The sequence below is a fragment of the Oncorhynchus nerka genome, linkage group LG14, assembly GCF_034236695.1.
Source record: "Oncorhynchus nerka isolate Pitt River linkage group LG14, Oner_Uvic_2.0, whole genome shotgun sequence".
NCBI lineage: Eukaryota > Metazoa > Chordata > Actinopteri > Salmoniformes > Salmonidae > Oncorhynchus > Oncorhynchus nerka.
In genome coordinates this window covers 35011324-35038472 of record NC_088409.1, presented here as the reverse complement: position 1 = coordinate 35038472, position 27149 = coordinate 35011324, and the positions used below count along the sequence as shown (strand labels likewise).

General features: G+C 43.4%; 1 protein-coding gene across 1 annotated transcript in view; it reads left to right on the top strand.

Moving 5' to 3' along the window:
- Positions 1-27073, top strand: part of LOC115140926 (E3 ubiquitin-protein ligase UBR5) — a 44498-nt gene extending 17425 nt beyond the window's left edge. Inside the window, 30 exon segments of the mRNA XM_065028018.1 lie at positions 19-145; positions 623-761; positions 1067-1227; positions 1452-1691; positions 1900-2023; positions 2246-2357; positions 2461-2616; positions 3906-4163; positions 4393-4664; positions 5191-5408; positions 5552-5785; positions 6007-6080; positions 6240-6326; positions 16151-16323; positions 17466-17600; positions 17976-18190; positions 18483-18603; positions 19067-19451; positions 19614-19701; positions 20299-20409; positions 21612-21756; positions 23355-23485; positions 23745-23805; positions 24205-24386; positions 24570-24654; positions 24768-24923; positions 25244-25357; positions 25713-25896; positions 26153-26238; positions 26356-27073. Of these exon segments, the coding sequence (XP_064884090.1) occupies positions 19-145; positions 623-761; positions 1067-1227; positions 1452-1691; positions 1900-2023; positions 2246-2357; positions 2461-2616; positions 3906-4163; positions 4393-4664; positions 5191-5408; positions 5552-5785; positions 6007-6080; positions 6240-6326; positions 16151-16323; positions 17466-17600; positions 17976-18190; positions 18483-18603; positions 19067-19451; positions 19614-19701; positions 20299-20409; positions 21612-21756; positions 23355-23485; positions 23745-23805; positions 24205-24386; positions 24570-24654; positions 24768-24923; positions 25244-25357; positions 25713-25896; positions 26153-26238; positions 26356-26568 (4787 nt within the window). The 3' untranslated portion in view covers positions 26569-27073.
- Positions 27074-27149: the final 76 nt, after the last annotated feature.

Here is a 27149-nt window from a genome sequence, read left to right as displayed (position 1 = left end):
GTCCTCCCTGTGTGTCAGACTCTGACATGCCGGACCATGACCTGGAACCTCCACGCTTCGCCCAGCTGGCCCTGGAGAGGGTGCTGCAGGACTGGAATGCTCTCAAGTCCATGATAATGTTCGGATCCCAGGAGAATAAAGACCCGTGAGTTCTCTAGCCCTGCCTGCCTTGACCAGCTCAGTGTCACCGCTCTGTCCAACCCTCCAACCTCTTTCTTTTTATTTACATTTAAGTCATTTAGCAGACGCTCTTATCCAGAGCGACTTACAAATTGGTGCGTTCACCTTAAGACATCCAGTGGAACAGCCACTTTACAATAGTGCATCTAAATCTTTTAAGGGGGGGGGGGTGAGAAGGATTACTTTATCCTATCCTAGGTATTCCTGAAAGAGGTGGGGTTTCAGGTGTCTCCGGAAGGTGGTGATTGACTTTTATCCCGCCATCCCTCCAACCTCTGTGTCCAATTTATACTTCCATTACCTTAACTATTTTAGACAGCTGAAGCAAGCACGCACATTTTCTTCAGGAAATGTACCATAACGGATGAGCAGCTGTTTGACCAGTTACGAGTCCTCTTAGTAGTGTCACCTTTAACTCTGGCGTCCTGGTTGTGTGTTCTAGGTTGAGTGCCAGCAGCCGTATCGCCCATCTCCTTCCGGAGGAGCAGGTGTACCTGAACCAGCAGAGTGGCACCATCCGCCTGGACTGCTTCACACACTGCCTCATTGTCAAGTGTGCCCCTGACATTACAGTAAGTCGGGTCAGTCTATACCCCCTTAAATTACTCAGAGCTTCAGGAGTCAGTCAACTACAGTTGTAACACCTACAGAAGTCCTCTTTCTGGTTCGGATTCTCACACAGATTAAGCCTAGTCCTGGACTCCACCTATTTCATTGGATAATTTAATTTGTGTCAGAGAAACTTGCCCAGAGGGTACACCACCTCCTATCTATGTGGCAAGTGCAACATTATCCCTCTAGGTGTTCTAACTATGTGGGGTGAACCTGAAGGTGGTCTGTGTGCATTAGTTGACCGTCTCTGAATCTTCTCTGTTGTCTCCTGTAGTTTATTGACACCCTGCTGGGGACCTTGGTGAAGGAGCTGCAGAACAAGTACACTCTTGGCCGGAGAGAGGAGGCCGTCGTCGTCACCAGGAGGTTCCTGCGCTCCGTGGCCAGGGTGTTTGTCATCCTCAGCGTTGAGATGGCTTCGTCCAAAAAGAAAAAGTATGAGTGCCAAATCCAGATTGAGTTCCATTTTCCTGTTGTATAGGGCTAGTCCTTTAGTTTAGGTGGTTTTAAAGGACTGGACTAGCCCTTTAGTGGATTTAAACACACATTTTATTTGTCTTGTACTGCTCCCCACTCCTAGGTGAATATAAACATAGCAGCAAGGACTGATTTGATACTTCCAGTTGACATTTAATCTATTTTCTCGTTGTTTCTTCCAGTAACTTCATCCCCCAGCCCATTGGGAAGTGCAGGCGTGTGTTCCAGGCCCTGCTGCCCTATGCGGTGGAGGAGCTGTGCAACGTGGCGGAGTCGCTCATCGTGCCTGTGAGGATGGGCATCGCCCGGCCCACTGCCCCCTTCACCCTGGCCAGCACCAGCATTGACGCCGTGCAGGGCAGCGAGGAACTCTTCTCTGTGGAACCCTTGCCACCGAGACCCTCCCCAGACCAGTCCAGCAAGTGAGTGGTTTTACTCTGCATTTGCACAGACTGACATGCAGACTGTGTTTTCACCACAGCTCTGTTGATTTGGAGGTCTTTGTGACCTTCCTCTGGGGAAAATATTATCTAGGGAAACACTTCTGCCGTGTATAAATTGGTTTAAAGTGGCTTGGATTTAAACATTGCATTGTTAACTCAAATGATCGTGTTTGCCTGTATGTGTCAGTTCTAGTCAGACTGCATCGTCCTACATCATCAGGAACCCCCAGCCTCGCCGCAGCAGCCAGTCCCAGCCGGTCAGAGGGCGAGACGAGGAGCAGGATGACATTGTGTCTGCTGACGTTGAAGAGGTGAAGAGTCTCACTAGAAAAGGAACATATCACTTGGGGGGGGGGGGGGGGCAGCAAAGATCAAAGTGTTGGGTGTAATCAGGGTTGCTGTCAGTTTAATTGGAATTTCAATTTACTTCTGAAATTGATTGAATTGAATTGAAATGGAATTGAACCCAACACTTGATTGTCATGTGCTTTCTCTGTACTGATTCCCAGCTGTCTACCTCTTGTCTGTGGCAGGTAGAGGTTGTCGAGGGCGTTGCCGGGGAGGAGGATCACCATGAAGACCAAGAGGAACAGGGAGAGGAGAACGCTGAGGCAGAGGGACAGCATGATGAACATGATGAGGATGGTGAGAACCTAGACTGGACTCCATCTTTTTTTCTACCGTGAATGTGGTAGAATATTACAATCTTTCTACAAATGATTAATAATGATGAGGATGGTGGTTGAAGAGGGGGATGTCCTTTCCTCTCTAGGAAGCGACATGGAGTTGGATCTGCTGGCTGCTGCGGAGACGGAGAGTGACAGCGAGAGTAACCATAGCAACCAGGACAATGCCAGTGGTCGGAGGAGTGTTGTCACCGCAGCAACTGCCGGCTCCGAAGCAGGTATTAATAATTCGCAACATTCTTTTGTTTTCACATTTTAGATTAAGTCCTGGTCATTTTAGTTGAATTGAAATCCCTGATTAATTTTCTTCTGTGATGTGGCCACTGGCCAGCCACCTGTCTAAATGACCTCATTTAACGATTCTACCTGAGTTCCAGAGACTGCTAAATGGAAATTGCTTTCTGCCTCACCACCCTCTTTAATATTCAGTTGCTGTTCAGGCGATCTATTTTTCTGTCACATTATCACCAGTCTTGATAGGTCCTCACACTAGCCAGTAACAGGGAAGGGGCCCTTTTGATACAAAAAAAAAAAGTTCCTTTTAGGTCACATTGTTCTTACCACTGTTGACAACATGGCTTAAGACTGCGGACAAACTAGTCTACTACTAGGGCTTATTACTCCATGAGTATCATTACTCAATACTCAATGTATTTCATTTGCAGGAAGTAGAATGTCCTTGGCTTTTCAAAGTGTTGGTATGGGCTGTTTTTTACTACAATGCATAATATGTCAGGGCTAGAGTGACATTTGAGGTGCACACAGCTTATCCTAAGGAGTTCTCACAGTATTGCCCTCCATCCTTACACATCACCATGGTTCTCATCAACTAATAATGTCTTACTCCCAAGTCTGTCTTGTTGGTGTTTCCCCCTGAATTACAAACTAATCACTATCTTTAGTCTTGCTAACTGGTGTGGGGTTCCTCCCTGGTGTCCATCTCCATTTTCCCTTTCATTCTTTGTTTGTGGTTGTAATTGCGTTTGAAATGGCAGGAAATATTTATAATTATGATGTCTCTTCCCCTCAGACACTAAGATCACTCAGAAATAAGACAAACAATAGAAATAAAACCTATGATGGAACCAATGCCCTGGGCCCAGTTTTTCAGCTTGATCTATCTGGATTTAGCCTATCAGATTGGATTAAATGCATAGCTGGAAACGGAATGAATAAAACAAGAGTCCCCATTAAAGTCAATGATTAGTCTCTTCACTTAATTCTATTTCTATGTGTTTATTCCTGTCCTATAGGCGAAAAACTGCGCCCTGGTGTAACTCGTACTTTAGCCTAATTTGAACAACAAGAAGCATCGTTGTTTGAGTTGAGCCTCTCAATGTAGCGTGGTAGCTAGCTAGCTAGCAGTGGTGATATCTGGTCTTGTGGTGGTGTGGAACACTAACCTGCACTCCCGCTACCTGGCAAGGTGAGCAGCTGTTCAAAGTGATCTCTCATCTGTTTCCCCATCCCTCCTCTCCTGTTCCTCTTCCCATCCCTCTCCTCCAAGGTGCCAGCAGTGTCCCTGCTTTCTTTTCAGAGGACGACTCCCAGTCCAACGACTCGAGCGACTCGGACAGCAGCAGCAGCCAGAGCGATGACGTGGACCAGGAGACCTTCCTTTTGGACGAGCCCTTGGAGAGGACCACCACCGCCTCGCACGTCAACAGTGCTGCCCAGGCGCCACGCTCCATGCAGTGGGCTGTACGCAACACCCCTAGCCAGAGAGCCACGGGCAGCGCCCCCTCCAGCTCCTCCACCCCCGCTGGTCAGTACTAATACTACTACACACACAATCTAGGCTGTACTCACAAGCACTTTCACACATCCAAGATGGACTACATTAGGACAGTCTTGCAATGATTTAAAATGTCCTTTGTTTATCATTCTATCACAAGCTTATTGGACTGACTCAGTGGGATGTTTTTTGGTGTCATGTTCTGCTGGGTACTATGTTGGGGAGGTCTGTCTGTGCTGACACTCATGTCTCTGCCCAGCAGCGAGCTCCACAGGTCTGATCTACATCGACCCGTCCAACCTGCGGCGCAGCAGTGCCATCAGCACTAGCGCGGCCGCTGCGGCTGCAGCTCTGGAGGCCTCCAACTCGTCCAGCTACCTGACGTCAGCCTCCAGCTTAGCCCGGGCCTACAGCATTGTCATCAGACAGATCTCTGACCTGATGAGCCTCATCCCCAAGTACAACCACCTGGTCTATTCCCAGTACCCTGCTGCAGTCAAACTCACCTACCAAGACGCTGTCAACCTGCAGGTGACACAGACCCACACACAGATCAAATTGAGGGGCGGCAGGTAGCCTAGTGGTTAGTGCGTTGGACTAGTAACTGAAAGGTCAGCTCGGGGATTCGATCTTGCAACAAGGTAAAAATCTGTCGTTCTGCCCCTGAACAAGGCAGTTAATCCACCGTTCCTAGGCCGTCATTGTAAATAAGAATTTGTTCTTAACTGACTTGCCTAGTAAAAAAAAAAAATTAAATACAAATTTGCATTGTTACCTACCAATTTTTTATTTTTACCTTTATTTAACTAGGCAAATCAGTTAAGAACAAATTCTTATTTTCAATGAAAATTTAAACATGTTGGCGTCAACAAAGTGGTTCTGGAATTATTTTATATGGTAATTATTATGTTGTACCTATGGGATAAGAAGCAATAGACACCTTTCTGAATAAAGTGAATCCAACTGTTTTGATGAGATGCACATTTGGACTTTTACACTACACAAGCGTTATTGACGTTCTGACTGAAACAAGCTTATCTGTGTGTTAAACCACCAGAACTTTGTTGAGGACAAGCTGATCCCTACGTGGAACTGGATGGTGTCCATCATGGACTCTACAGAGGCTCAGCTGCGTTACGGCTCGGCCCTGTCCTCAGCAGGTGACCCCGGACACCCATCCCACCCCCTCCACGCCTCGCAGCACTCCGCCCGCAGGGAGCGCATGACAGCCCGCGAGGAAGCCAGCATCCGCACCTTGGAGGGACGCAGGTCTGGGTAAAATAAGTGTAACCCACAATAGGGGAATCAAATGCTTTATTTGCAATCAGCAGTGTTTCATAGGCCGCCACTCGTTTCTAATTGTTTATGGATTATATTTCAAGTCACTATCTGTGTTGACGTGTGTTTCTTCCTCCCAGACGTGCTGCCACTCTGCTGACAGTGCGTCAAGGGATGATGTCAGCACGGGGAGACTTCCTGAACTACGCCCTGTCTCTGATGCGTTCCCATAATGACGAGCACTCTGACGTTCTGCCTGTGCTGGATGTGTGTTCTCTCAAACACGTGGCCTACGTCTTCCAGGCCCTCATCTACTGGATCAAAGCCATGAACCAGCAGACAACTCTGGACACAACACAGATGGACCGCAAGAGGTACTGACTCCCCTGGAATGGATGGACATGTTTACACTGACTCTTTCTCTACTGTCTTTTCTCCATTTCTCACCTCTGACCTTGGCTTCTTCTGCAATGCTTTTTGAGAAGGACGTGAGGAATCAAGGAAAGCCTAATTGAGAAGGAGCCACTGACTCACTTGAGAAAATGACTTGCATGTCAAATATTCAATGTGATTTAACTCTTCGTTTACCCCACAGGAGCCGAGAGATTCTGGAACTGGGACTGGACAATGAAGATTCTGAACATGAGAATGATGAGGACACCAATCAAAGTAAGTTAATCAAATAATGAAAAATATGCTTTGATATTTGTGTGTTCTGTTTGAAGTGTTCTCATACAGGTGTCTTAACCTATTCTTTTTCACCTCAGTTTGATTGACAGCCATTTTAAGAGTGAGTTACTAGTCCATTGACATGTGGAGCACTGTTAGGTTGTTTTCTGGTATTGGAAGGCAGACAAGCCAGAAGAAAGGCAGTTAGGCAGAAACGAGGCAAAAAGAAGAGGGCAGCTCCCAAAGGTATAGTTAAGTTCAGATTAGACAAACAGTTTTGCCCTTTTTGAGTCACTTAAATCTGACAAACGACACTTAAACTGTTTGCTCAATCAGCCACCTTTAGTCACTGTTAGTGAACAGTGCTGTGAAAAAGTATTTGCCCCTTTTATAATTTTCTCTACTTTTGCATATTTTTGATACCGAATGTTATCAGATCTTCAACCAAAACCTAATATTAGATCAAGTGAACCTGAGTGAACAAATAATAAACAATGATATACTTATTTAATTTATTTTGTAAAGAAATGCAACACCCAATCCCCCTGTGTGAAAACGTAATTGCCCCTTACACTCAATAACTGGTTGTGCCACCTTTAGCTTCAATACCTCCAACCAAACGCTTCCTGTAGTAGTTGATCAGTCTCTCACGTCACTGTGGAGGAGTTTTGTCACACTCTTCCATGCAGAACTGCTTTAGCTCAGTGACATTTGTGGGTTTTCAAGCATGAACTGCTTGTTTCAAGTCCTGCCACATCTCAATTGAGAGTAGGTCTGGACTTTGACTATTTCAGGTATTCCCAAACTGGGGTATGTGTACCCCCAGGGGTATATGCAATGCCGTCAGGGGAATGCCAAATAAAAGTGATTTCACACCAAAAAATATATAAATTCTTCACATTTCCAAACAGTACATTTGATATTTTCCAACGGGGCTATACAACTGGGTGAGGTTCTCACCTGAGTAGCCTAGTTTCACTGCCAAAAAAGACTTAAACCATTAAGTGTTCAGCGAAATAACCAAATGTTAAATACAGGTCTCCTAGTCAAATAATTAACATCCAATCACATTTACCATTACTCTCTCGCAGGAAACCTTCACTCTTGCACAGACATTTAGAAATGAAACATGGAACATGAACAATAAGCCAAGTTTACTTGAGTGAGAATAAAGACGACTTTCGAGTAATAAGACATCAACTTATACCATTAATAAGAAGGGGCTAGAAGCGTCTTATATGGTGAGCTACTGAGTGGCAAGGACAGGCAAGCACCATCTTATTGTGGAGGACTTCATTCTTCCTGCTGCCATGGATATGGCTGAGACAATGCTGGGGGAAAAGGCCCAAAAAAACTATACAGACAATGTCTTCATCAAACACTGGTTCACAACGCATCAGTGACATGGCAGGAGATGTTTTGAAACAATTACTCCTTCGCTTACAAGCCAGTGAATTATATGCGTTACAGCTGGAAGAGTCAACAGACGTGACTGGCCTGGCTCAGCTCCTGGTATTTGTCCGTTACATTTATGGGGGGTCAATTAAGGCAGACGTCCTGGTCTCCAGAAGAGGATATTTTTAAGGTACTGGACAACTCTGACATCAAATGGACTTTGGTGGTCAAGATGTGTTGGTATCTGTACAGATGGTGCAAAAGCTATGACAGGAGTGGAGTGGTAATGCGAGGGCGAAGCAGTTGCTCCCGACGCCACTTGGGTACACTGCAGCATCCACCGAGAGGCTCTTGCTACCAAGAGAATGCCTGACAGCTTGAAATATGTTTTGGACACTACAGTGAAAATGGGTAACTTTGTTAAAGCAAGGCTCCTGAACTCTCGTATTTTCTGCACTATGGAATGATATGGGCAGTGACCATGTAACACTTTTACAACATACAGAAGTGCGCTGGTTATCAAGGGTCAAAGTATTGACACGTTTTTTTGGAAATGAGACTATTATTTATTTACTTTTATTTACTGACCGTAATTTTCACTTGTCTGACCGCTTGCATGAGCCAATCGTGTTAGAAACTCGTCATATCTGTGTTTTTTCTGGCCTGATTGATCAGAATCTAGGATTACAGGGGGACTAATCTATATTCAATGTGCGGGACAAAATTGAGGCTATGATTTAGAAGTTGGAGCTCTCTTCTGTCTGCATTAACAAGGACCTTCAATCATTGTATGAGTTTTGTGTGCAAATGAACTCCAGCTTATGGAAAATGTTGAATATTATGTAGCGGAGCACCTGAGTGAGCTGGGTGCCCAGTTATGCAGGTACTTTCCCGAAACGGACGACTCAAACTGGATTCTTTTCCCTTTCATGGCCTGCCTCCAGTCCACTTACTGATATCTGAACAAGAGAACCTCATCGAAATTGCAACAAGCGATTCTGTGTAAATTTAATTGAATCAGGATCTGAATAGGGCTGCGCTCAGAGTTTCTTGCCTTGGCAAATTGTGCTGTTAAAACACTGATGCCCTTTGCAACCATGTACCTCTGTGAGAGTGGATTCTCGGCCCTCACTAGCTTAAAATAAATACAGGCATAGACTGAAATGATTTAATACTGACTCTCTCCAATACAATCCAACATTGCAGAGTTATGTGCAACCTTTCAAGCACACTCTTCACATTAACCTGTGGTGAGTTAGTCACAATTTTTTATGAATAAGGTTTCATGTAAGATGGTTAAATAAAGAGCAAAAGTATTGATATTATTTGTGCCCTGGTCCTATAAGAGCTCTTTGTCACAACCCGGCTAGTGGGAAGTGACAAACTGACTCATTCTTATATTTAATAAATGTATTGTATAGTGTGTGTGTGGTGTGGCATGCTTACAATGATGGCAAAAACCAACATTTGAGAGTGCCCTGCCCCTGATGCTAGAGGGGGTACATGGCTGGAGGTTGAATGTTTGAAGGGGTACGGGACTATAAAAAGTTTGAGAACCACTGGATTAGACTATTCCAAAACTTAAAATGTGTAGCTTTTTTGCCACTTTCATGTAGACATGATTGTGTGTTTTGGATCATTATCTTGCTGCGTGACCCAGCTGCGCTTCACCTCAGACGGATGGCCTGACATTCTGCTGTAGAATTCTCTGATGCAGAGCAGAATTCATGGTTCCTTCTATTAAGGCAAGTCGTCTAGGTCCTGAGGCAGCAAAGCATCCCCAAACTATCACACTAACACCACATGCTGTGCTTCTACCCTGCATCCCACTGCGAGCTTGCTTCTGAAGCTTAGCAGGGTTGGTCCTGATCGGTCCCTGTATTGGGAGCCCAGATGCCGCTGGAAGTGGTGTTGGAGGGCCAATAGGAGGCACCATTTCCTCTGGTCTAAAGAAATTTTAACATCCCATTGCCCTGTGTAAGGTGCAGTCTTTCGGATGGGATGTTAAACGCGTGTCCTGACAGTCTGGTCACTGAAGATCCCATGGCACTTATCGTAAGAGTCCTGGCTAAATTCCAAGTCTGGCCCTCAGAGTTGCTGTATATATGCCAGGTCGCAATTGTAAATGAGAACTTGTTCTCAACTTGCTTACCTGGTTAAATAAAGGTGAAATAAAAAAAATAAAAAATATATATTCAGAGCCGTATCCCTGTAATGCTTAGAGAATATCTTATGTCAAGTGTTGTGCAAAGTGAACTTGCAACTACATCTTAAGCCTTTACTTTTGGGGTGTTGCTATAGGCCACCAAGTGCTAACAGTCAGTATCTAAATTAGAGGTAGCCCGATTATGATTTTTCAACACTGATACTGATTTATTGGAGGACCAAGAAAAGCAGATACCGATTAATCGGGCGATTTTTATTTTTTATTTTATAAATATATTGTTATGACAATTACAACAATACTGAATGAACACGTATTTTGACTTAATATAATACATAAAAATAAATCATCTCAAATAAATAAACATGTTAAATTTGGTTTAAATAATGCAAAAAGTGTTGGAGAAGAAAGTAAAAGTGCAATATGTGCCATGTAAAAAAAGCTTGTTTAAGTTCCTTGCTCAGAACATGAACATATGAAAGCTGATGGTTCCTTTTAACATGAGTCTTCAATATTCCCAGTTAAGAAGTTTGTAGGAATTATAGGACTATTTCTCTCTATACAGTTTGTATTTCATTAACTTTGACTATTGGATGTTCTTATAGGCACTATAGTATTGCCAGCCTAATCTCGGGAGTTGATAGGCTTGAAGTCATAAACAGCGTTGTGCTTCAAGCATTAGGAAGAGCTGCTGGCAAATGCAGGAAAGTGCTGTTTGAATGAATGCTTATGAGCCTGCTGCTGCTGACCACCGCTCAGGCAGACTGCTCTATCAAATATCAAATCATAGACTTTATTATAATATATTAAACACACAGAAATACGGGCCTTTTGACTATATTAATTTATATTAACCATTTAAAATGTTTATTCTTTCAGTGAAATATGGAACCGTTCCGTATTTTATCGAACAGGTGGCATCCCTAAGTCTAAATATTGCTGTTACATTGCACAACCTTCAATGTTCTGTCATAATTATGTACAATTCTGGCAAATTAATCAGTCTTTGTTAGAAGGAAATAGTCTTCACACAGTTCGCAATGAGCCCGGCAGCCCAAAGGGCTGCATATACACTGACTCTGCTTGCACAGAACGCAAGAGAAGTGACACAATTTCCCTAGTTAATATTCCCTGCTAACATGAATTTCTTAACTAAATATGCAGGTTTGCAAATATATACTTGTGTATTGATTTTAGGAAAGGCATTGATGTTTATGGTTAGGTTCATTGGTGCAACGACAGTGCTTCTTTTCACGAATGCGCTTGTTAAATGATCACCCGTTTGGCAAAGTAGGCTGTGATTCGATGATAAATTAACAGGCACCGCATTGATTATTTGCAACGCAGGACAAGCTAGTTAGACTAGTAATATCATCAACCATGTGTAGTTAACTAGTGATTATGTTAAGATTGATTGTTTTATATAAGATATGTTTAATGCTAGCTAGCAACTTACCTTGGCTCCTTGCTGCACTCGCATAACAGGTGGTCAGCCTGTCACAGTCTCCTTGTGGAGTGCAATGTAATCTGCCATAATCGGCGTCCAAAAATGCAGATTACAGATTGTTATAACTTGAAATCGGCCCTACTTAATCTGCCATGCTGGTTTTAATTGGTTGACCTCTAATCGAAATATTATGTGTGAAATGCTAGATTGTTTATATCACATACACTGAGGTCTACTTTCTTGGGGGCCTGAATATTGACTGGTTTTCATCAAGTTGTCTGCTCAAGAGGAAGCTTCTTATTGTAACCAGTGCCTGTTGTCTGGTTCAGGTTATTAATCAACCTACCAGGGTGTTTACAAACACTACAGGAACAAGATCATCCACATGTATTGTTCACATTTTTACTAATGCTGTGGAACTTTGTTCTAAAGCTATATCCGTGCCCATTGAATGCAGTGCTATTGTGGCTATATCCAGGAAAGCCAAAGTTCCAACAGCTGGGTCAAAAATAGTGTATAAGAGATCATCCACATAAGAATCACAGCAAAATATTTTGTATGATGTTAAAAATATTTGTTGGTCTGATGTGATTAATGAGGAGCATCCAGACGCTGCACTTGATGAATTTATTATATTGCAACTTCCAATTATTGATAAACATGCACCTGTTAAGAAACTGACTGTTAGAACTGTTAAGGCTCCATGGATTGATGAGGAATTGAAAAACTATGTTAGAAAGGGATGGGGCAAAAGGAGACGCTAATAAGTCTGACTCTAGATCTGACTTACTTACTTACTGCAAATTGAGAAATTGTGACTGAACATAACAAAGAGGAGAAACTTTATTATGAAGTCAAGATCAATGATATAAAGAATGATGGAAAAAAACTTTGGAGTACTTTTAAATGAAATTATGGGCAGAAAGACAAATTAAGTCCCATCTTTCATCCAATCAGATGGCTTATTCATCACAACCATTTGATGTTGCCAATTATTTTAATGATTACGTCATTGGCAAAGTGGACAAACTTAGGCAGGAAATGCCCACATCAAACAGTGAGCAATTATATTCATGCAACAAAAAAAATGATGAAAGAAAAGCAGTGCAAGTTTGGATTTTGTAAAGTTAGCTTGGGAGAGGTGGAACAACTATTGTTAATGGTCAATAATGACAAACCTCCTGGCATTGACAATTTAGATGGAAAGTTACCGAGGATAGTAGAAGTGGCTATAGTCAGCGATCAGTCATATTTTTAATCTGAGCCTAGAGGAAAGTCTTTGTCCTCGGGCCTGGAGGGAAGCCAAAGTAATTACGCTATCCAAGAGTGGTGAAGCGGCCTTTACTTGTTCAACAACAGACCTATAAGCTTGCTGCCAGAAAATTGTTTGTCCAAATAAAATGCTATTTCTCTGTAAACAAATTAACAACAGACTTTCAGCATGCTTATAGAGAAGGGCACTCAACATGTACTGCACTGCCACTGATTAGTTGAAAGAAATTGATAAGAAGATTGTGGGAGCTGTACTATTAGATTTCAGTGCAGCCCTTGATATTATTGACCATAACCTGTTGAAAAACTTAAGTGCTATGGCTTTTCAACCTCTGTCATATTGTGGATTCAGAGCTATCTATCTAATAGAACTCAAAGGGTTTTCTTTAATGGAAGCGTCTCTGTCAAAAGTGGTGTACCGCAGGGCAGCTCTCTAGGCCCTCTACTCTATTCTATTTTTATCAATGACCTGGCATTAAACAAAGATGTGTGTCCATGTATGCTGATGATCCAACCATATACGCATCAGCAACCACAGCTAATGAAGTCACTGAAACCCTTAACTTCTTGACGCTACCCATCCCTTTAGTGGGATAATTGTCATCAACAACCGCTGAATTGCATAGCGCCACATACAAATAAGATTACTAAAAATATTTATATTCGTGAAATCACAAGTGCAATATAGCAAAACACAGCTTAGCCTTTTGTTAATCCACCTGTCGTGTCAGATTTTGAAAATATGCTTTACAGCGAAAGCAATCCAAGCGTTTGTAAGTTTATCGATCGCTCGACAACATTATGTACACCTAGCATCAAGTAGCTTGGTCACGAATCAGAAAAGCAATCAAATTAATCGTTTACCTTTTGATCTTCGGATGTTTTCACTCACGAGACTCCCAGTTACACAATAAATGTTCCTTTTGTTCCATAAAGATCATTTTTATATCCAAGATACCTCCGTTTATTTGGCACGTTGTGTTCAGAAATCCATAGGAAAGAGCGGTCACGACAATGCAGACAAATTCCAAATAGTATCTGTAATGTCCACAGAAACATGTCAAACGTTTTTATAATCAATCCTCAGGTTGTTTTAAAAATATATAATCGATAATATAGCAACCGCAGCTGTCTTTTGCAGTAGGAGAGGGAAAGGCAACGGCTGCCCAAACTCTGTTGCACCAAGCAAAACGCCGCTGGCATCCGGCCATACAATGACATGTCTTTCTCGCTCATTTTTCAAAATAAAAAGCCTGAAACTATGTCTAAAGACTGACACCTTGAGGAAGCGATGGGAAAAGGAATCTAGTCGATATCCCTTTAAATGGATCAAAGGCAGGCTATGGAACATGGAGTTTTCAAGATAGAAGCCACTTCCTGGTTTGATTTTCCTCAGGGGCTCGCCTGCGATATCAGTTCTGTTATACTCACAGACAATATTTTGACAGTTTTGGAAACTTTAGTGTTTTCTATCCTAATCTGTCAATTATATGCATATTCTAGCATCTGGTCCTGAGGAATAGGCTGTCTACTTTGGGAACGTTGTTTTTCCAAACATAAAAATAGTGCCCCCCAGCTTCAAGAGATTAACAAAGAGATGCAGTCTGTTTTGGAATGGGTGGCCAGTAATAAACTGGTCCTGAACATCTCTAAAGCTAAGAGCATTGTATTTGGTAAAAATCATTCCTTAAGTGCTATACCTCAGCTGAATCTGGTAATAAATGGTGTGGCTGTTGAACAGGTTGAGGAGACTAAATTACTTGGCGTTACATTAGATTGTAAACTGTCATGGTCAAAACATATAGATTCAATGGTTGCAAATATGTGGGGAGGTCGAGCCGTAATAAAGAGATGTTCTGCTTTTTTGACACCACACTCCAAAAAGCAAGTTCTGCAGGCTCTAGTTTTGTCTAATCTTGATTATTGTCCAGTTGTGTGGTCCTGTGTTGCAAGGAAAGACCTAGTTAAGATGTAGCTGGCCCAGAACAGAGTGGCACGTCTTGCTCTTCATTGTAATCAGAGGGCTGATGTATAAATACTATGTATGCCAGTCTCTCTTGGCTACGAGTTGAGGAGAGACTGACTGCATCACTTCTTTTTATAAGAAACGTGTTGAAAATCCCAAATTATTTGCCTAGTCAATTTACACACAGCTCTGACGCGTGCACACACTTACGCCACATGGGGTCTTTTCATAGTGCCCAAATCCAGAACAAATTCAAGAAAACGTACAGTTATATAGAGCCCTTATTGCACGGAACTTCCATCTCATATTGCTCAAATAAACAGCAAACCTGGTTTTAAAACCCAGAAAAAGCAACAACTCGCGGCACAACGCCTCTCCCCTATTTGACCAAGATAGTTTGTGTGCATTGATATGTGGTATACGTGTGCCTTTTTAAAAACGTATGTAGTTCTGTGTATGTTCTTCTGTATCATGTTTTGTGTGGACCCCAGGAAGAGTTGCTGCTGCTTTTGCAACAGCTAATGGGGATCCTAATAAAATACCAAATAACATCACGGTAACCTAATCATGCTCAGCTTACAATTGGCTCATTCACCCCCCCCCCCCCCGTAACTATTCCCCAGGTCATTGCTATAAATGAGAATGTTTTCAGTCAACTTAACTGGTAAGATAAGGGTTAAATAACAAACATGCTTGACCATTGCATTCCACAGTAAGAACTTTAACCAATCTTTGGTTTTCGCCAGGCATAATGGGACCCATGTCGTCCAAAAAGTTTTACTTATCTGTCCATAGAACATACTTCAGGTGCTTTTTGGCAAAATTGAGTAAACTTTTTGGATGAGATGGGTCCAATTTATGTCTGGTGAAAATGAAACTCTGCATTGCACAGTAAACTCCTACCAACGGTCAAGCATGGCGATGGTTTGGGGATGCTTTGCTGCCTCATGACCTGGATGACTTGCCTTAATAGAAGGAACCATGAATTCTGCTCTGTATCAGAGAATTCTACAGGAGAATGTCAGGCCATCCGTCTGAGCTCAGCTGGGTCAAACGGCAAGAAAATGATCCAAAACATACAATCAATTCTACATGAAAATTGTTAAAAAGCAACAAATTGTACGTTTTGGAATGGCCTAGTCAAAGTCCAGACCTAATCCCAATTTAAATTACATTGTGGCAGGACTTGAAACGAGCAGTTCATGGAGCCACAAATGTTGAGTTAAAGCAGTTCTGCATGCAAGAATTGGCCAAAATTCCTCCACAGGTACGTGAGAGACTTAACAACTACAGGAAACATTTGATTGCAGTCATTGCAGTTCAAGGTGGCAAAACCAGTTATTGACTGTAAGGGGGCAATTACTTTTTCACACAGGGGAATTGGGTGTTGCATCACTTTGTTAACCAAAATGTGTACTTTATTTGTAAGCACAGGTTCACTTTATCTAATATGTTTTAGTTGAAGATCTGATAACATTCAATAGCAAAAATAGAGAAAATCAGAAAGGGGGCAAATATTTTTTTGCGTCACTGTAGGTCATGGCTCTCCAAACCTGTTCACGGAGAGCCACCCTCATAGGTTTTCACTCCAACCCCAGTTAAGTAACCTGATTCAGATTATCAACCAGCTTATTATTAGAATCTGGTGCGTGTGATTACAGTTGCTGTGAACCTACAGGACGGTAGCTCTCCAGGAACTGGGTTGAATAGCCCTGATGTAGGTGATAGGTAGTTGTTTGAACTATGTACAGTCATTTTTTTGGTCAGTCTTTCCCAGTGGTCTTTTGCAGTGTGGAGGAAGCAGTGCTGACCTATCTCCCTCTCAGGTTCCACGCTCCAGGATAAGGAGGATGACACTCTCCCTGCTGAGATGGGACAGAACCACCCGTTCTTCCGGCGCTCTGACTCCATGACCTTCTTGGGCTGTATCCCCCCCAACCCCTTCGAGGTCCCCCTGGCTGAGGCCATCCCCCTGGCAGACCAGCCTCACCTCTTGCAGGTTAGCACATTTCTTTAATTTGCACTGACCAGTAAGTAATTGCATGCTTTCATGATCAGTCAACGTCAAATGATCATGTATTTTCAGATTTGTGAGGGTAGCCTATCATTTGGCATATAGCTAGCTAGCTAAGTTTCACTTAGCTTGCTTCATCAGAGGTTATGTCCTTGTCATATTGTCATTCGGACTACTGTCTTTGCCGCTATAGATGCCAAGCAAATGAAACGATATAGACTTTTAGTTTATCCTCTGAAAGTTAGCTTAACTAGCCATATTGATGTCATCAGTTATTGGTTTGCCAATTTGACATGGTTCATAAATCATGTCCGTCAGCAGCAATTGCGATTCAATAGCAAAAAATTTAAAGGTTTAATGTTAGCTAACTTCACTAAGTAGGTTTGTGTTGGTTGGAGAATAAAGTACATTAGCTCTACTTAGCACTACGTTTAGCCAACTGTACAAAGTTTCTACCGGTAGCTTGCAAAGTAAGTCATTATCAGCTAACAATGGGCTTACATTGGCAAATGCGCCCTTCTGCTGCTTGACAGGCAGCGCCCACAAAGGATGGTGAAGTGAACCTAAACCACTCAAACTAATCATGTGTAGTTCACTTATATTTCAATTATCAAATTAATGGTGGCCAATATTGAGATATTGTGAGTCTACCTTCACATATCTGAAATTACATGATAAATTGTTTACTGATCATGACAAGCATGCAGTTACTTGCTGTATAACTCTGATGACAGAGCTAAATGTGGAGTAATCTGAACTGTGTAGTTCAGATTATGCTCTTCAAGGTGATGGTATTAAAACCAAATAGTTATAACATTTAACAACCCCTTAACTGGATTTTAGTTGTCAGTGGTTTTAACGGAGCTCGGGGTCTCCTTGCGCCCCAGCAGGCAAATATAACTCTGCATCTTATTGTGACATTTTATTGATAACTACCTATAAGAGAAATTCTATTAACAAAGTGGAATTCAACTAATTTGCCTACTTATAGCTTTATGGAGCAAGCTGTGTAATCTACTCTAGAAGTCAATAGATCCTCCACTACCAATATGTTGCTAATCTCTGTTTTTTTAGTTTGTTACAATAATATGACACTGCAACTTATTTTACATTTTTCTACCTCCCAGCCCAATGCAAGGAAGGAGGATCTGTTTGGCCGTCCTAGTCAGGGCCTGTACTCGTCCTCGTACACAGCAAGCAAAGGCCTGGCCGAGGCCACCCTGGACCGCAGCTGCATGGAGGTTAACATGGGCTCCTCTCAGGTACACATAACACACTGCGCGCCCTGACAACACACCAGCCCTGCTCTAATACTCTTATCATGCATCCTTCCTTTATCCCTCATCCCTTCAATCAACATGCATCCTTCCCTCACCCCCCCTCCTTTCTTGAAAGAATCCATGGTCTAACATGACTGGATTGGTGAAAGCAATGCAATTGAAACTGGAAAGCTTGCTAACGCCAATCCATGTTAGATCAGTGATTAGCACTTCATGGAAGGAAAAAGAGGAAGGAAAGATGATTCAAATTTTTGGAGCAGGGCCACAGTCTTCAGTATTTTTCCATCCTAAAAAAACATTAATTATAGCACCATTCACTATAACCACAGCTGTGTTGTGTCCCCATGGATCCCACAGATCCTACCCACTAAGATGTCCTACTCAGCCAACTTGAAGAACGTGATGAGTATGGAGACTAGTCAGCGCGGCCGAGAGGACCAGCCCATGGACCAGGAGCTAGTGGCTCCAAAGCCAGGCCCCTCACCCCACGACCTAGCTGCCCAGCTGAAGAGCAGCCTCCTGGCTGAAATAGGTCTCACTGAGAGTGATGGCCCCCCGCTCCCTTCCTTTAGGTATGGTACACGTGGCTAGTAAATAAATTAAAATTCCATCTAGGTTTGCTTTCTCAGTTTGATTTGCTTCAGTAAGGAAACAATGAATATAGTTAAGTTGTATAAATAAATAAAAATGTTCCCCACTCAATTTTCTCCCTCTCTTTGCCTATTACAACTGCATATGTAAATGCCCCTTACTCTCCTGTCTTTTGTATTAACAAGGACGTAACATTTTTGTGCCTTCTCCTGTGTTTTCCAGACCCCACTGTAATATTAACCAGGAAGTATATCATCTCTCTGTCCTCTCCAGACCCCACTGTAGTTTCATGGGGATGGTGATCTCCCATGACATGCTGCTGGGCCGCTGGCGTCTGTCTCTGGAGCTGTTCGGGCGCGTCTTCATGGAGGATGTTGGAGCAGAGCCTGGATCGGTATGCACACTCAGAGATTGGTGTTTAAACATTTATATTTACAGTATTTCTCCAACTTCAAACCATTACAATGAAATCCACAAAAATATACAGCTAGACACAAAATAGAAAAATACCATTACCAAAATGATTGGCTAGAAAGTTTGAATTGCCTGGCTGGGCTGTTGAACAGCGCATTGATAATTCAAATGGAACTGTTAAGGCTTTACCTGTGGATTATTGTGAATAACTAATGGCTATCAACCAATCAGAATCCCGGATCCAAATGTAAGTTTTTATTACAGTCGACGAGTCACTAAGGCACTACAGCTTTCTGTCCCCAGATCTTGATAGACAAACATGTAATGAAGAAAAGTACAATTACCAAGATGAGATCAGGACTAAAAAAACAATCTGTTAAACATTAAAAACAGTTGAAGATCTAACCAGACATTTAATCCCGTCTGTCTGACCCCGTCCCCAGATTCTGACCGAGCTGGGGGGTTTTGAGGTGAAGGAGTCTAAGTTCCGCCGGGAGATGGAGAAACTCCGTAACCTCCAGTCCCGTGACCTGGCCCTGGAGGTGGACCGTGACCGTGACCAGCTGATCCAGCAGACCATGAGGCAGCTCAACACCCACTTTGGACGGCGCTGCACCACCACACCCATGGCTGTGCACCGCGTCAAGGTCACCTTCAAGGACGAGCCGGGCGAGGGTAGTGGCGTGGCCCGTAGCTTCTACACGGCCATCGCCCTGGCCTTCCTGTCCAATGACAAGCTGCCCAACCTGGACTGTGTGCAGAGCGTCAGCAAGGGCATGCAGGCCAGCAGTACGTGTCATCACGATTACAACTCAAGTATGACATTGAGTATGAAACTACTAGCGTCAATTTATGAATTACTTAACTCAAATGGCAGTTTAACATGGTGGTGGAGAACTTACTACTACCACCACTCTGGGGGAAGCAAGAGGAATTTCAGAAGAGAACAGAGATGTATAGATCTTTCCTAAAGTCTCCCTCTGTGTGTAGATCTGATGCAGCGGCTGAGGAACAGAGACCGGGAGAGGGAGCGGAGGAGTGGAGGACTCCGAGCCGGCTCTAGGAGAGACCGAGACAGGTGAGACATACCTCCCTGCCCACCAACCCTGTGGTTGTAGTGTGCTTTGGGCTATTAGGACATGTTGCCTTTCAGAAAACATTTGACCATCTGTTAATGTGTTAGTCTGGAGTTACACAAAGCAACCTTTAAGCAAATTTAGTTGCAGTTAGAGGTCGCAAGTGACATCTCAAGCAACTTTGCTGATACACTAAGTAACTCAAACGTGATTGAAATTGTGTGCAACAGCCAATCAAATTGAAGCTGCATTGTCATATGGTTTGAGAAGTCGTAACTCACCTAATGTCATCTGCTGCAGTACATCAGGATTTCACTAATGAATTGTTTATCCAACCGCATGGTTATTGTATAAGAATGGATTTGGACAAAATGCTGGCTGTACAATTTAGCTAGATAGTCAAAATGAAAATGTTATTTAGCTAGCTAGCAACGAGCTAACCAAGCTCGCAATGACCTAAGCTAGCTAGTGCAGTTCATGTTGGACATTTTTAGTTGAAACTGGTCTGAGGTCTGGGTTCACTTCAAAAATTACATTTATTGACTACCAAACCATGTACCTTAACCATGACTTCCCATAATGCCAATATTTATTTACAGCTCCCGTTTGGCTAATGTCTCTTCTACCAACCTTGATCGCGGTTCCCGCAGCACTGACAGCTGTGTTGACATGACAACTGGGTCGGAGTTCCGAACCTTCAAATGGATCATGTGCGAAGCATTCATTTTGATTGGCTGTTGCTTGCAACTAGTGCACAAAGTTGAATTTTTTTGGAACTTGATGCAACCACGTTGTAGATTAATTACTTTTCAGTTGCTGGGGGTATTACACAAAGCAATCCAAATGCAACATAGTTTGAAAGTTGTAACTATAGCCTTATACTTCTCACCACTGAAAAAATAAAAATGTTTACACTACTGAGCTGAGCCGAGCCTAGCTGACCTGGTTACGCATCCACCATAGTTTCTGGCCTGCGCTGCATTGTCTCACGTCGGATAACATGGCGGCCGTCTGCACTGATCTGTCTGATCTCGCAAACACTCATGGGATAGCTAAAAAGAAGTCCGGCTACAATATGCTGTCCTAACATTCAAAAATGTTACCACGGTGACATCGTTCACTGAACCCCCTTTCATCCTCGAGTCAGTTAATCTTACCAAAAACGATAAACCTGTAGCTAATGTTTAACAAAAATGTAATGAGTAAGTCTTCACTAGCTAATTCTATATCTAGGGAAGGTGTATTGTGGTGGTAGAATCCGTATTTATGAAATTCTATATGTGTACGAACATTTCTAATCAATCCATATGACAAGACAAGGATTCTGACACCAGTTCACACACTCATTGCTGAATACTCCCTTTAGCTCTAGCAGTACACACACATGAGTTTTCATGAGATCTGTTCTGCTGTGATTAGCATGCAGAGTTCTACAGCACAGCTGACTGCTCTCTACCACGTTATCGCGTTGGCCAAATGTTACAAAGTAGCGAGGCACAATGGCAGCTGTCAATCAGATGCATGCTGATTTCTTAGAACAGTTTATTAACTTTGGTTCTGTACTTCATCAACAAGCTGTTCAACTAGCTACCGTATGACCATTCAAACAAGCTTGTACTTGGCTGTTAGCTGGAGCATGGTTTGCTGTAGTAGCCAGTGCGTCATAGCTACCGAGAGCGGAGCGATTTTCACAATTAGGAACTACTGTTAGGCGGATGAGCAAAATCCAAATTGTATAGATGAGTTCCACGTCCTACAAGACTGATCGGTTGAGGGACTGGCATTGCGTAGGAGTGACGCGATCTGGCGTAAGACAATGGCCTGCACTGGCCAGTTTGGTTCGGGTCGGCACGATGGTGTAGAATTTTTGAGGGCGCTAGCTAACCTTCCCTTCTGTGTGTGTGTGTTCCAGGGACTCGAGGAGACAGCTGTCCATTGACACCCGGCCCTTCAGGCCAGCCTCGGAGGGAAACCCCAGTGATGAACCTGACCCCCTGCCTGCCCACAGACAGGCCCTGGGAGAGAGGCTGTACCCCCGCGTCCACGCTATGCAGCCGGTACCTACCAGCTTTACAGTCAAACGAGCGCATAAATTATAGTTAAATTATCTATAATCTGTAAATGCAGTATCCATTCATTATCTAATTTATAATATATATATATACTGCTCAAAAAAACACTTAAACAACACAATGTAACTCCAAGTCAATCACACTTCTGTGAAATCAAACTGTCCACTTAGGAAGCAACACTGACAATAAATTTCACATGCTGTTGTGCAAATGGAATAGACAACAGGTGGAAATTATAGGCAATTAGCAAGACACCCCCAATAAAGGAGTGGTTCTGCAGGTGATGACCACAGACCACTTCTCAGTTCCTATGCTTCCTGGCTGATGTTTTGGTCAATTTGAATGCTGGCGGTGCTCTCACTCTAGTGGTAGCATGAGACGGAGTCTACAACCCACACAAGTGGCTCAGGTAGTGCAGCTCATCCAAGATGGTACATCAATGCGAGCTGTGGCAAGAAGGTTTGCTGCGTCTGTCAGCGTAGTGTCCAGAGCATGGAGGCGCTACCAGGAGACAGGCCAGTACATCAGGAGACGTGGAGGAGGCCGTAGGAGGGCAACAACCCAGCAGCAGGACCTCTGCCTTTGTGCAAGGAGGAGCAGGATGAGCACTGCCAGAGCCCTGCAAAATGACCTCCAGCAGGCCACAAATGTGCATGTGTCTGTTCAAATGGTCAGAAACTGACTCCATGAGGGTGGTATGAGGGCCCGATGTCCACAGGTGGGCGTTGTGCTTACAGCCCAACACCGTGCAGGTCGTTTGGCATTTGCCAGAGAACACCAAGATTGGCAAATTCGCCACTGGCGCCCTGTGCTCTTCACAGATGAAAGCAGGTCCACACTGAGCACATGTGACAGTCTGGAGACGCCGTGGAGAATGTTCTGCTGCCTTCAACATCCTCCAGCATGACCGGTTTGGCGGTGGGTCAGTCATGGTGTGGGGTGGCATTTCTTTGGGGGGCCGCACAGCCCTCCATGTGCTCGCCAGAGGTAGCCTGACTGCCATTAGGTACCGAGATGAGATCCTCAGACCCCTTGTGAGACCATATGCTGGTGCGGTTGGCCCTGGGTTCCTCCTAATGCAAGACAATGCTAGACCTCATGTGGCTGGAGTGTGTCAGCAGTTCCTGCAAGAGGAAGGCATTGATGCTATGGACTGGCCCGCCCGTTCCCCTGACCTGAATCCAATTGAGCACATCTGGGACATCATGTCTCGCTCCATCCACCAAGGCCACATTGCACCACAGACTGTCCAGGAGTTGGCGGATGCTTTAGTCCAGGTCTGGGAGGAGATACCTCAGGAGACCATCCGCCACCTCATCAGGAGCATGCCCAGGTGTTGTAGGGGGGTCATACAGGCACGTGGAGGCCACAAGCACTACTGAGCCTCATTTTGACTTGTTTAAAGGACATTACATCAAAGTTGAATCAGCCTGTAGTGTGGTTTTCCACTTTAATTGTGAGTGTGACTCCAAATCCAGACCTCCATGGGTTGATACATTTGATTTCCATTGATAATTTTTGTGTGATTTCGTTGTCAGCACATTCCATAATGTGACTGACTGGTTTTGGTACTTCCTCTCCAGGCGTTTGCCAGTAAGATCACTGGGATGCTGCTGGAGCTCTCCCCAGCCCAGCTGCTCTTGCTCCTGGCCAGTGAGGACTCTCTCAGGGCCAGGGTGGAGGAAGCCATGGAGCTGCTCATTGCACATGGAAGGTATAGTACAGTGTCCTATTCACCACTCTATCATTTTGTTCTCAAAATGGCACCCTACTCACAGTGCACTACTTTTCACCAGTGCCCCAAATGCTATATAGGGAATACGGTGCCATTTGGGACACATCGTCAACCTACACAATTTCAAGGATGCCCTCTTGGCCAGGTCTCCCTTGTGAAAGCGTTTACCTCCAATAGGACAACCTGGTTTGATTAAAAAATAAAGGATACACCGACTATAACCCCTCTCCTTCCACAGGGAAAATGGTGCTGACAGCATACTGGACCTGGGTCTCCTGGAGGCTCCTGAGAAAGCACAGGTAAGCTTCAGCTCTCCATCTCCGGTCCCAGCATGCCCCAGCTCTGTGGTCCAGGAACACAAGTCATTAGACATGTCTGAAAGAAAGTTGTATGAAGAATAAATGGAATGTGGCCTTCAGCCTTATGACATTAATTTACTGGTTAGATTTCTCTGAATGTGGCTGTTTTTTAGAAGTTTACTACAGCATAATACAAATATTCACCTCATGATTATGCTCTAATAGTAAGAGGGTATATAGGAGACTGTTTAATGTCAACATTTCAGCCTTGGCAACCTTTCTCAAGATCAGTCACTTATATTTTACTGGGTGGCACTGATTTTCATTATTTTACAGTGTAATAACAATAGAATTGGTCAATTATTGTCAATTGCAAGTGCCTCATTTTCCTGGTTGTAGCAGCAGGAGAACCGTAAGCGTCATGGCTCCACCCGCAGTGTGGTGGACATGGAGCTGGACGACCCTGAAGACGGAGATGACAACGCTCCCCTGTTCTACCAGCCCGGGAAGAGAGGCTTCTACTCTCCCCGGCCCGGCAAGAACACAGAGGCCAGGCTCAACTGCTTCAGGAACATCGGCAGGTAAGTCCTAGCATCCCATTCCCTTTATAGTGCAACCAGGACCCATAGGAAACAGGGGGGGCCATCTGGAGTGCAGACAATATTTACTTGTATTCAGGGATAAAACAACTAAATTATATGTAGCCTACATCAATTTCCAAGTATTTAAAAAAAATATATATATATTTTTTTTTTCTTCTCCAGAATACTAGGGCTGTGTCTGCTGCAGAATGAGCTCTGTCCAATTACTTTGAACAGACATGTCATCAAGGTGCTGCTCGGCAGAAAGGTAATGAGTTCCACTGTTATATGGGCACTGTTGTACACTGCTATATGAAAACCGCTAAATCTGGACTTGTACACGGATAGAGTTCTCATCAGTATGTGTGTGTCTGTGAGCAGGTGAACTGGCATGACTTTGCCTTCTTTGACCCGGTAATGTACGAGAGCCTGCGGCAGTTGATCCGTCACTCTCAGGCTGGAGAGGCGGACGCTGTGTTTGCAGCCATGGACCTGGCCTTTGCCATAGACCTGTGTAAGGAGGAAGGGGCTGGACAGGTAAAGAGAACTCACGGGGAGAATGTTTCACATAGTCAACTCAGGAAGTTCACTTGGGATGCATTTTCAGTCCCGATTTTTATTTCCATTTCGTTATATTTTTGCAATTGCCTCTGACTGCATGCTCTGGTTTTAATGCACTCTGTCACAACTGGCATTTCACTGTACTTGTGCGACATTTGAAACTGCAAAGTTTAGCATTTATCAGGAGTTTACTGTTTTTTTTAAAACCCTTCTATTCTGCTGTCTAATTGTGACAGCGAATGTTATGAAACATCACATTACATTATTAACATGTCTGTTGTCCATGGCTATATCAGGTGGAGCTGCTGTCAGGTGGGGTCAACATGCCTGTGACTCCTCTCAACGTTTACGAATATGTGAGAAAGTACGCTGAACACAGGATGCTGGTGGTTGCCGAGCAACCTCTTCATGTGAGTTGTACAGTAATGTCTCATGTGGCACTGTACACAAGTGAATTACCATTTTCTATAATAAGGGGAACCAAGTGGGACATTCTGTATTGCGTTAGGTTTAAAGTTAGCCGGGTCCCAGATCTGTTTTTATTTTTGGCATGACAATGGCCATAAGAGTTTCCAAAACAGAAAATTGGACAATAAGTCCGTGCTAAAGATGGAGAAGGGATAAACCTAGATGTGTACAGAGACCATTTTGTAGTATGTACATGTATGTGAGATTAATACCTTGTTCTCTCTCAGCTGATAAGAAAGGGAGGGGTGTGTACTGTAATGTTGACGTTTAATGTTAATACTGTTTTGTGTCTCTTAGGCAATGAGGAAGGGTCTGTTGGATGTCCTTCCTAAGAACGCCCTGGAGGACTTGACAGCTGAGGACTTCAGGCTGCTGGTCAATGGCTGTGGAGAGGTCAACGTGCAGATGCTCATCAGCTTCACTTCCTTCAATGATGAATCTGGTACAAAGACCTTGGCCCGTATTCACAAAGAATCTCAGAGTATGAGTGCTGATGTAGGATCAGTTTTGCCTTTTTGATCACAATGGATAAGATTATATGGACAGGGAGACCTGATCCTAGAACTGTGAAACCTGGATCTTTTTAGTTTTCCTTTGGTTATTGCCCTTACACTTTTTTCAGCTATGCAGTTGAAGTTTTGTAACAAACAGTTTGTAGTTTTACATGACTTAAATGTGTTTGAGTTTATGGTTGATTGAGTCACTTATTTTTGTTATCCTACTCTGAATCTCAACAGGGGAAAATGCAGATAAGTTGTTGCAGTTCAAACGCTGGTTTTGGTCCATTGTGGAGAAGATGAGCATGACTGAGAGGCAAGATCTGGTAAGAAATTATTTTCTCACTACCTGATGTGCAGTCCCAGTTTATTACATGTAATTTTTATCTGTACAATCTGTAATATAAATTCCAATACCATCTGATTCCTCTCCCTCTCTGCAGGTGTACTTCTGGACCTCCAGTCCGTCTCTGCCAGCCAGTGAGGAAGGCTTCCAGCCCATGCCCTCCATCACCATCAGGCCTCCGGATGACCAGCACCTGCCCACGGCCAACACCTGCATCTCGCGTCTCTACGTGCCACTCTACTCCTCCAAACAGATTCTAAAACAGAAACTCTTACTAGCCATTAAGACCAAGAACTTTGGTTTTGTGTAGAGGTTGACAAACATGTTTACCTGTTGTGTAATATTTACCTAGTTCCATTTTTGTAGATTTGTTTTTTGTCTATACAATTTTATGGAAATCGAAGAAAATACAAAAATGCTGTCGCTCCCCTGGCGGTTATTTTGTTTGTGTTGTGAACACAGACGGCTTGTTCTTATTTTATTTTATTATTTTTTTTTAGTTCTGAAGGTAATATACATTCCTGCATTGGCTTTGTAAAGTTGAAGCCCTCTGCTCTATTGGCTTAAACCTTTTACTTCCCAGGAATTTGGCTTGACAGCAAACTGTGTGCCGAAGCTCAGCCAAAGAGGACCGCAGTAGAAGTATTTAAAAAGTAAAAGTATAATAAAAAAAACACTGTGATTATGATTTTGTTCCTTGCCCTAAACAGAATACTTACTATCACTGACAGTTTGCTGCTGCCTTGGTGGAAAGTTATTATTTTTCTTGTATAAGGGGAGTAAGGGAATTTCAAAATAAACTTGGATGCAAATTATCTTTTTAGTCTCTTGATTGTTGTAGAATGTATTTCTGAATATGATTTAAATCGATGCCCTCACAATAAGTGCTAG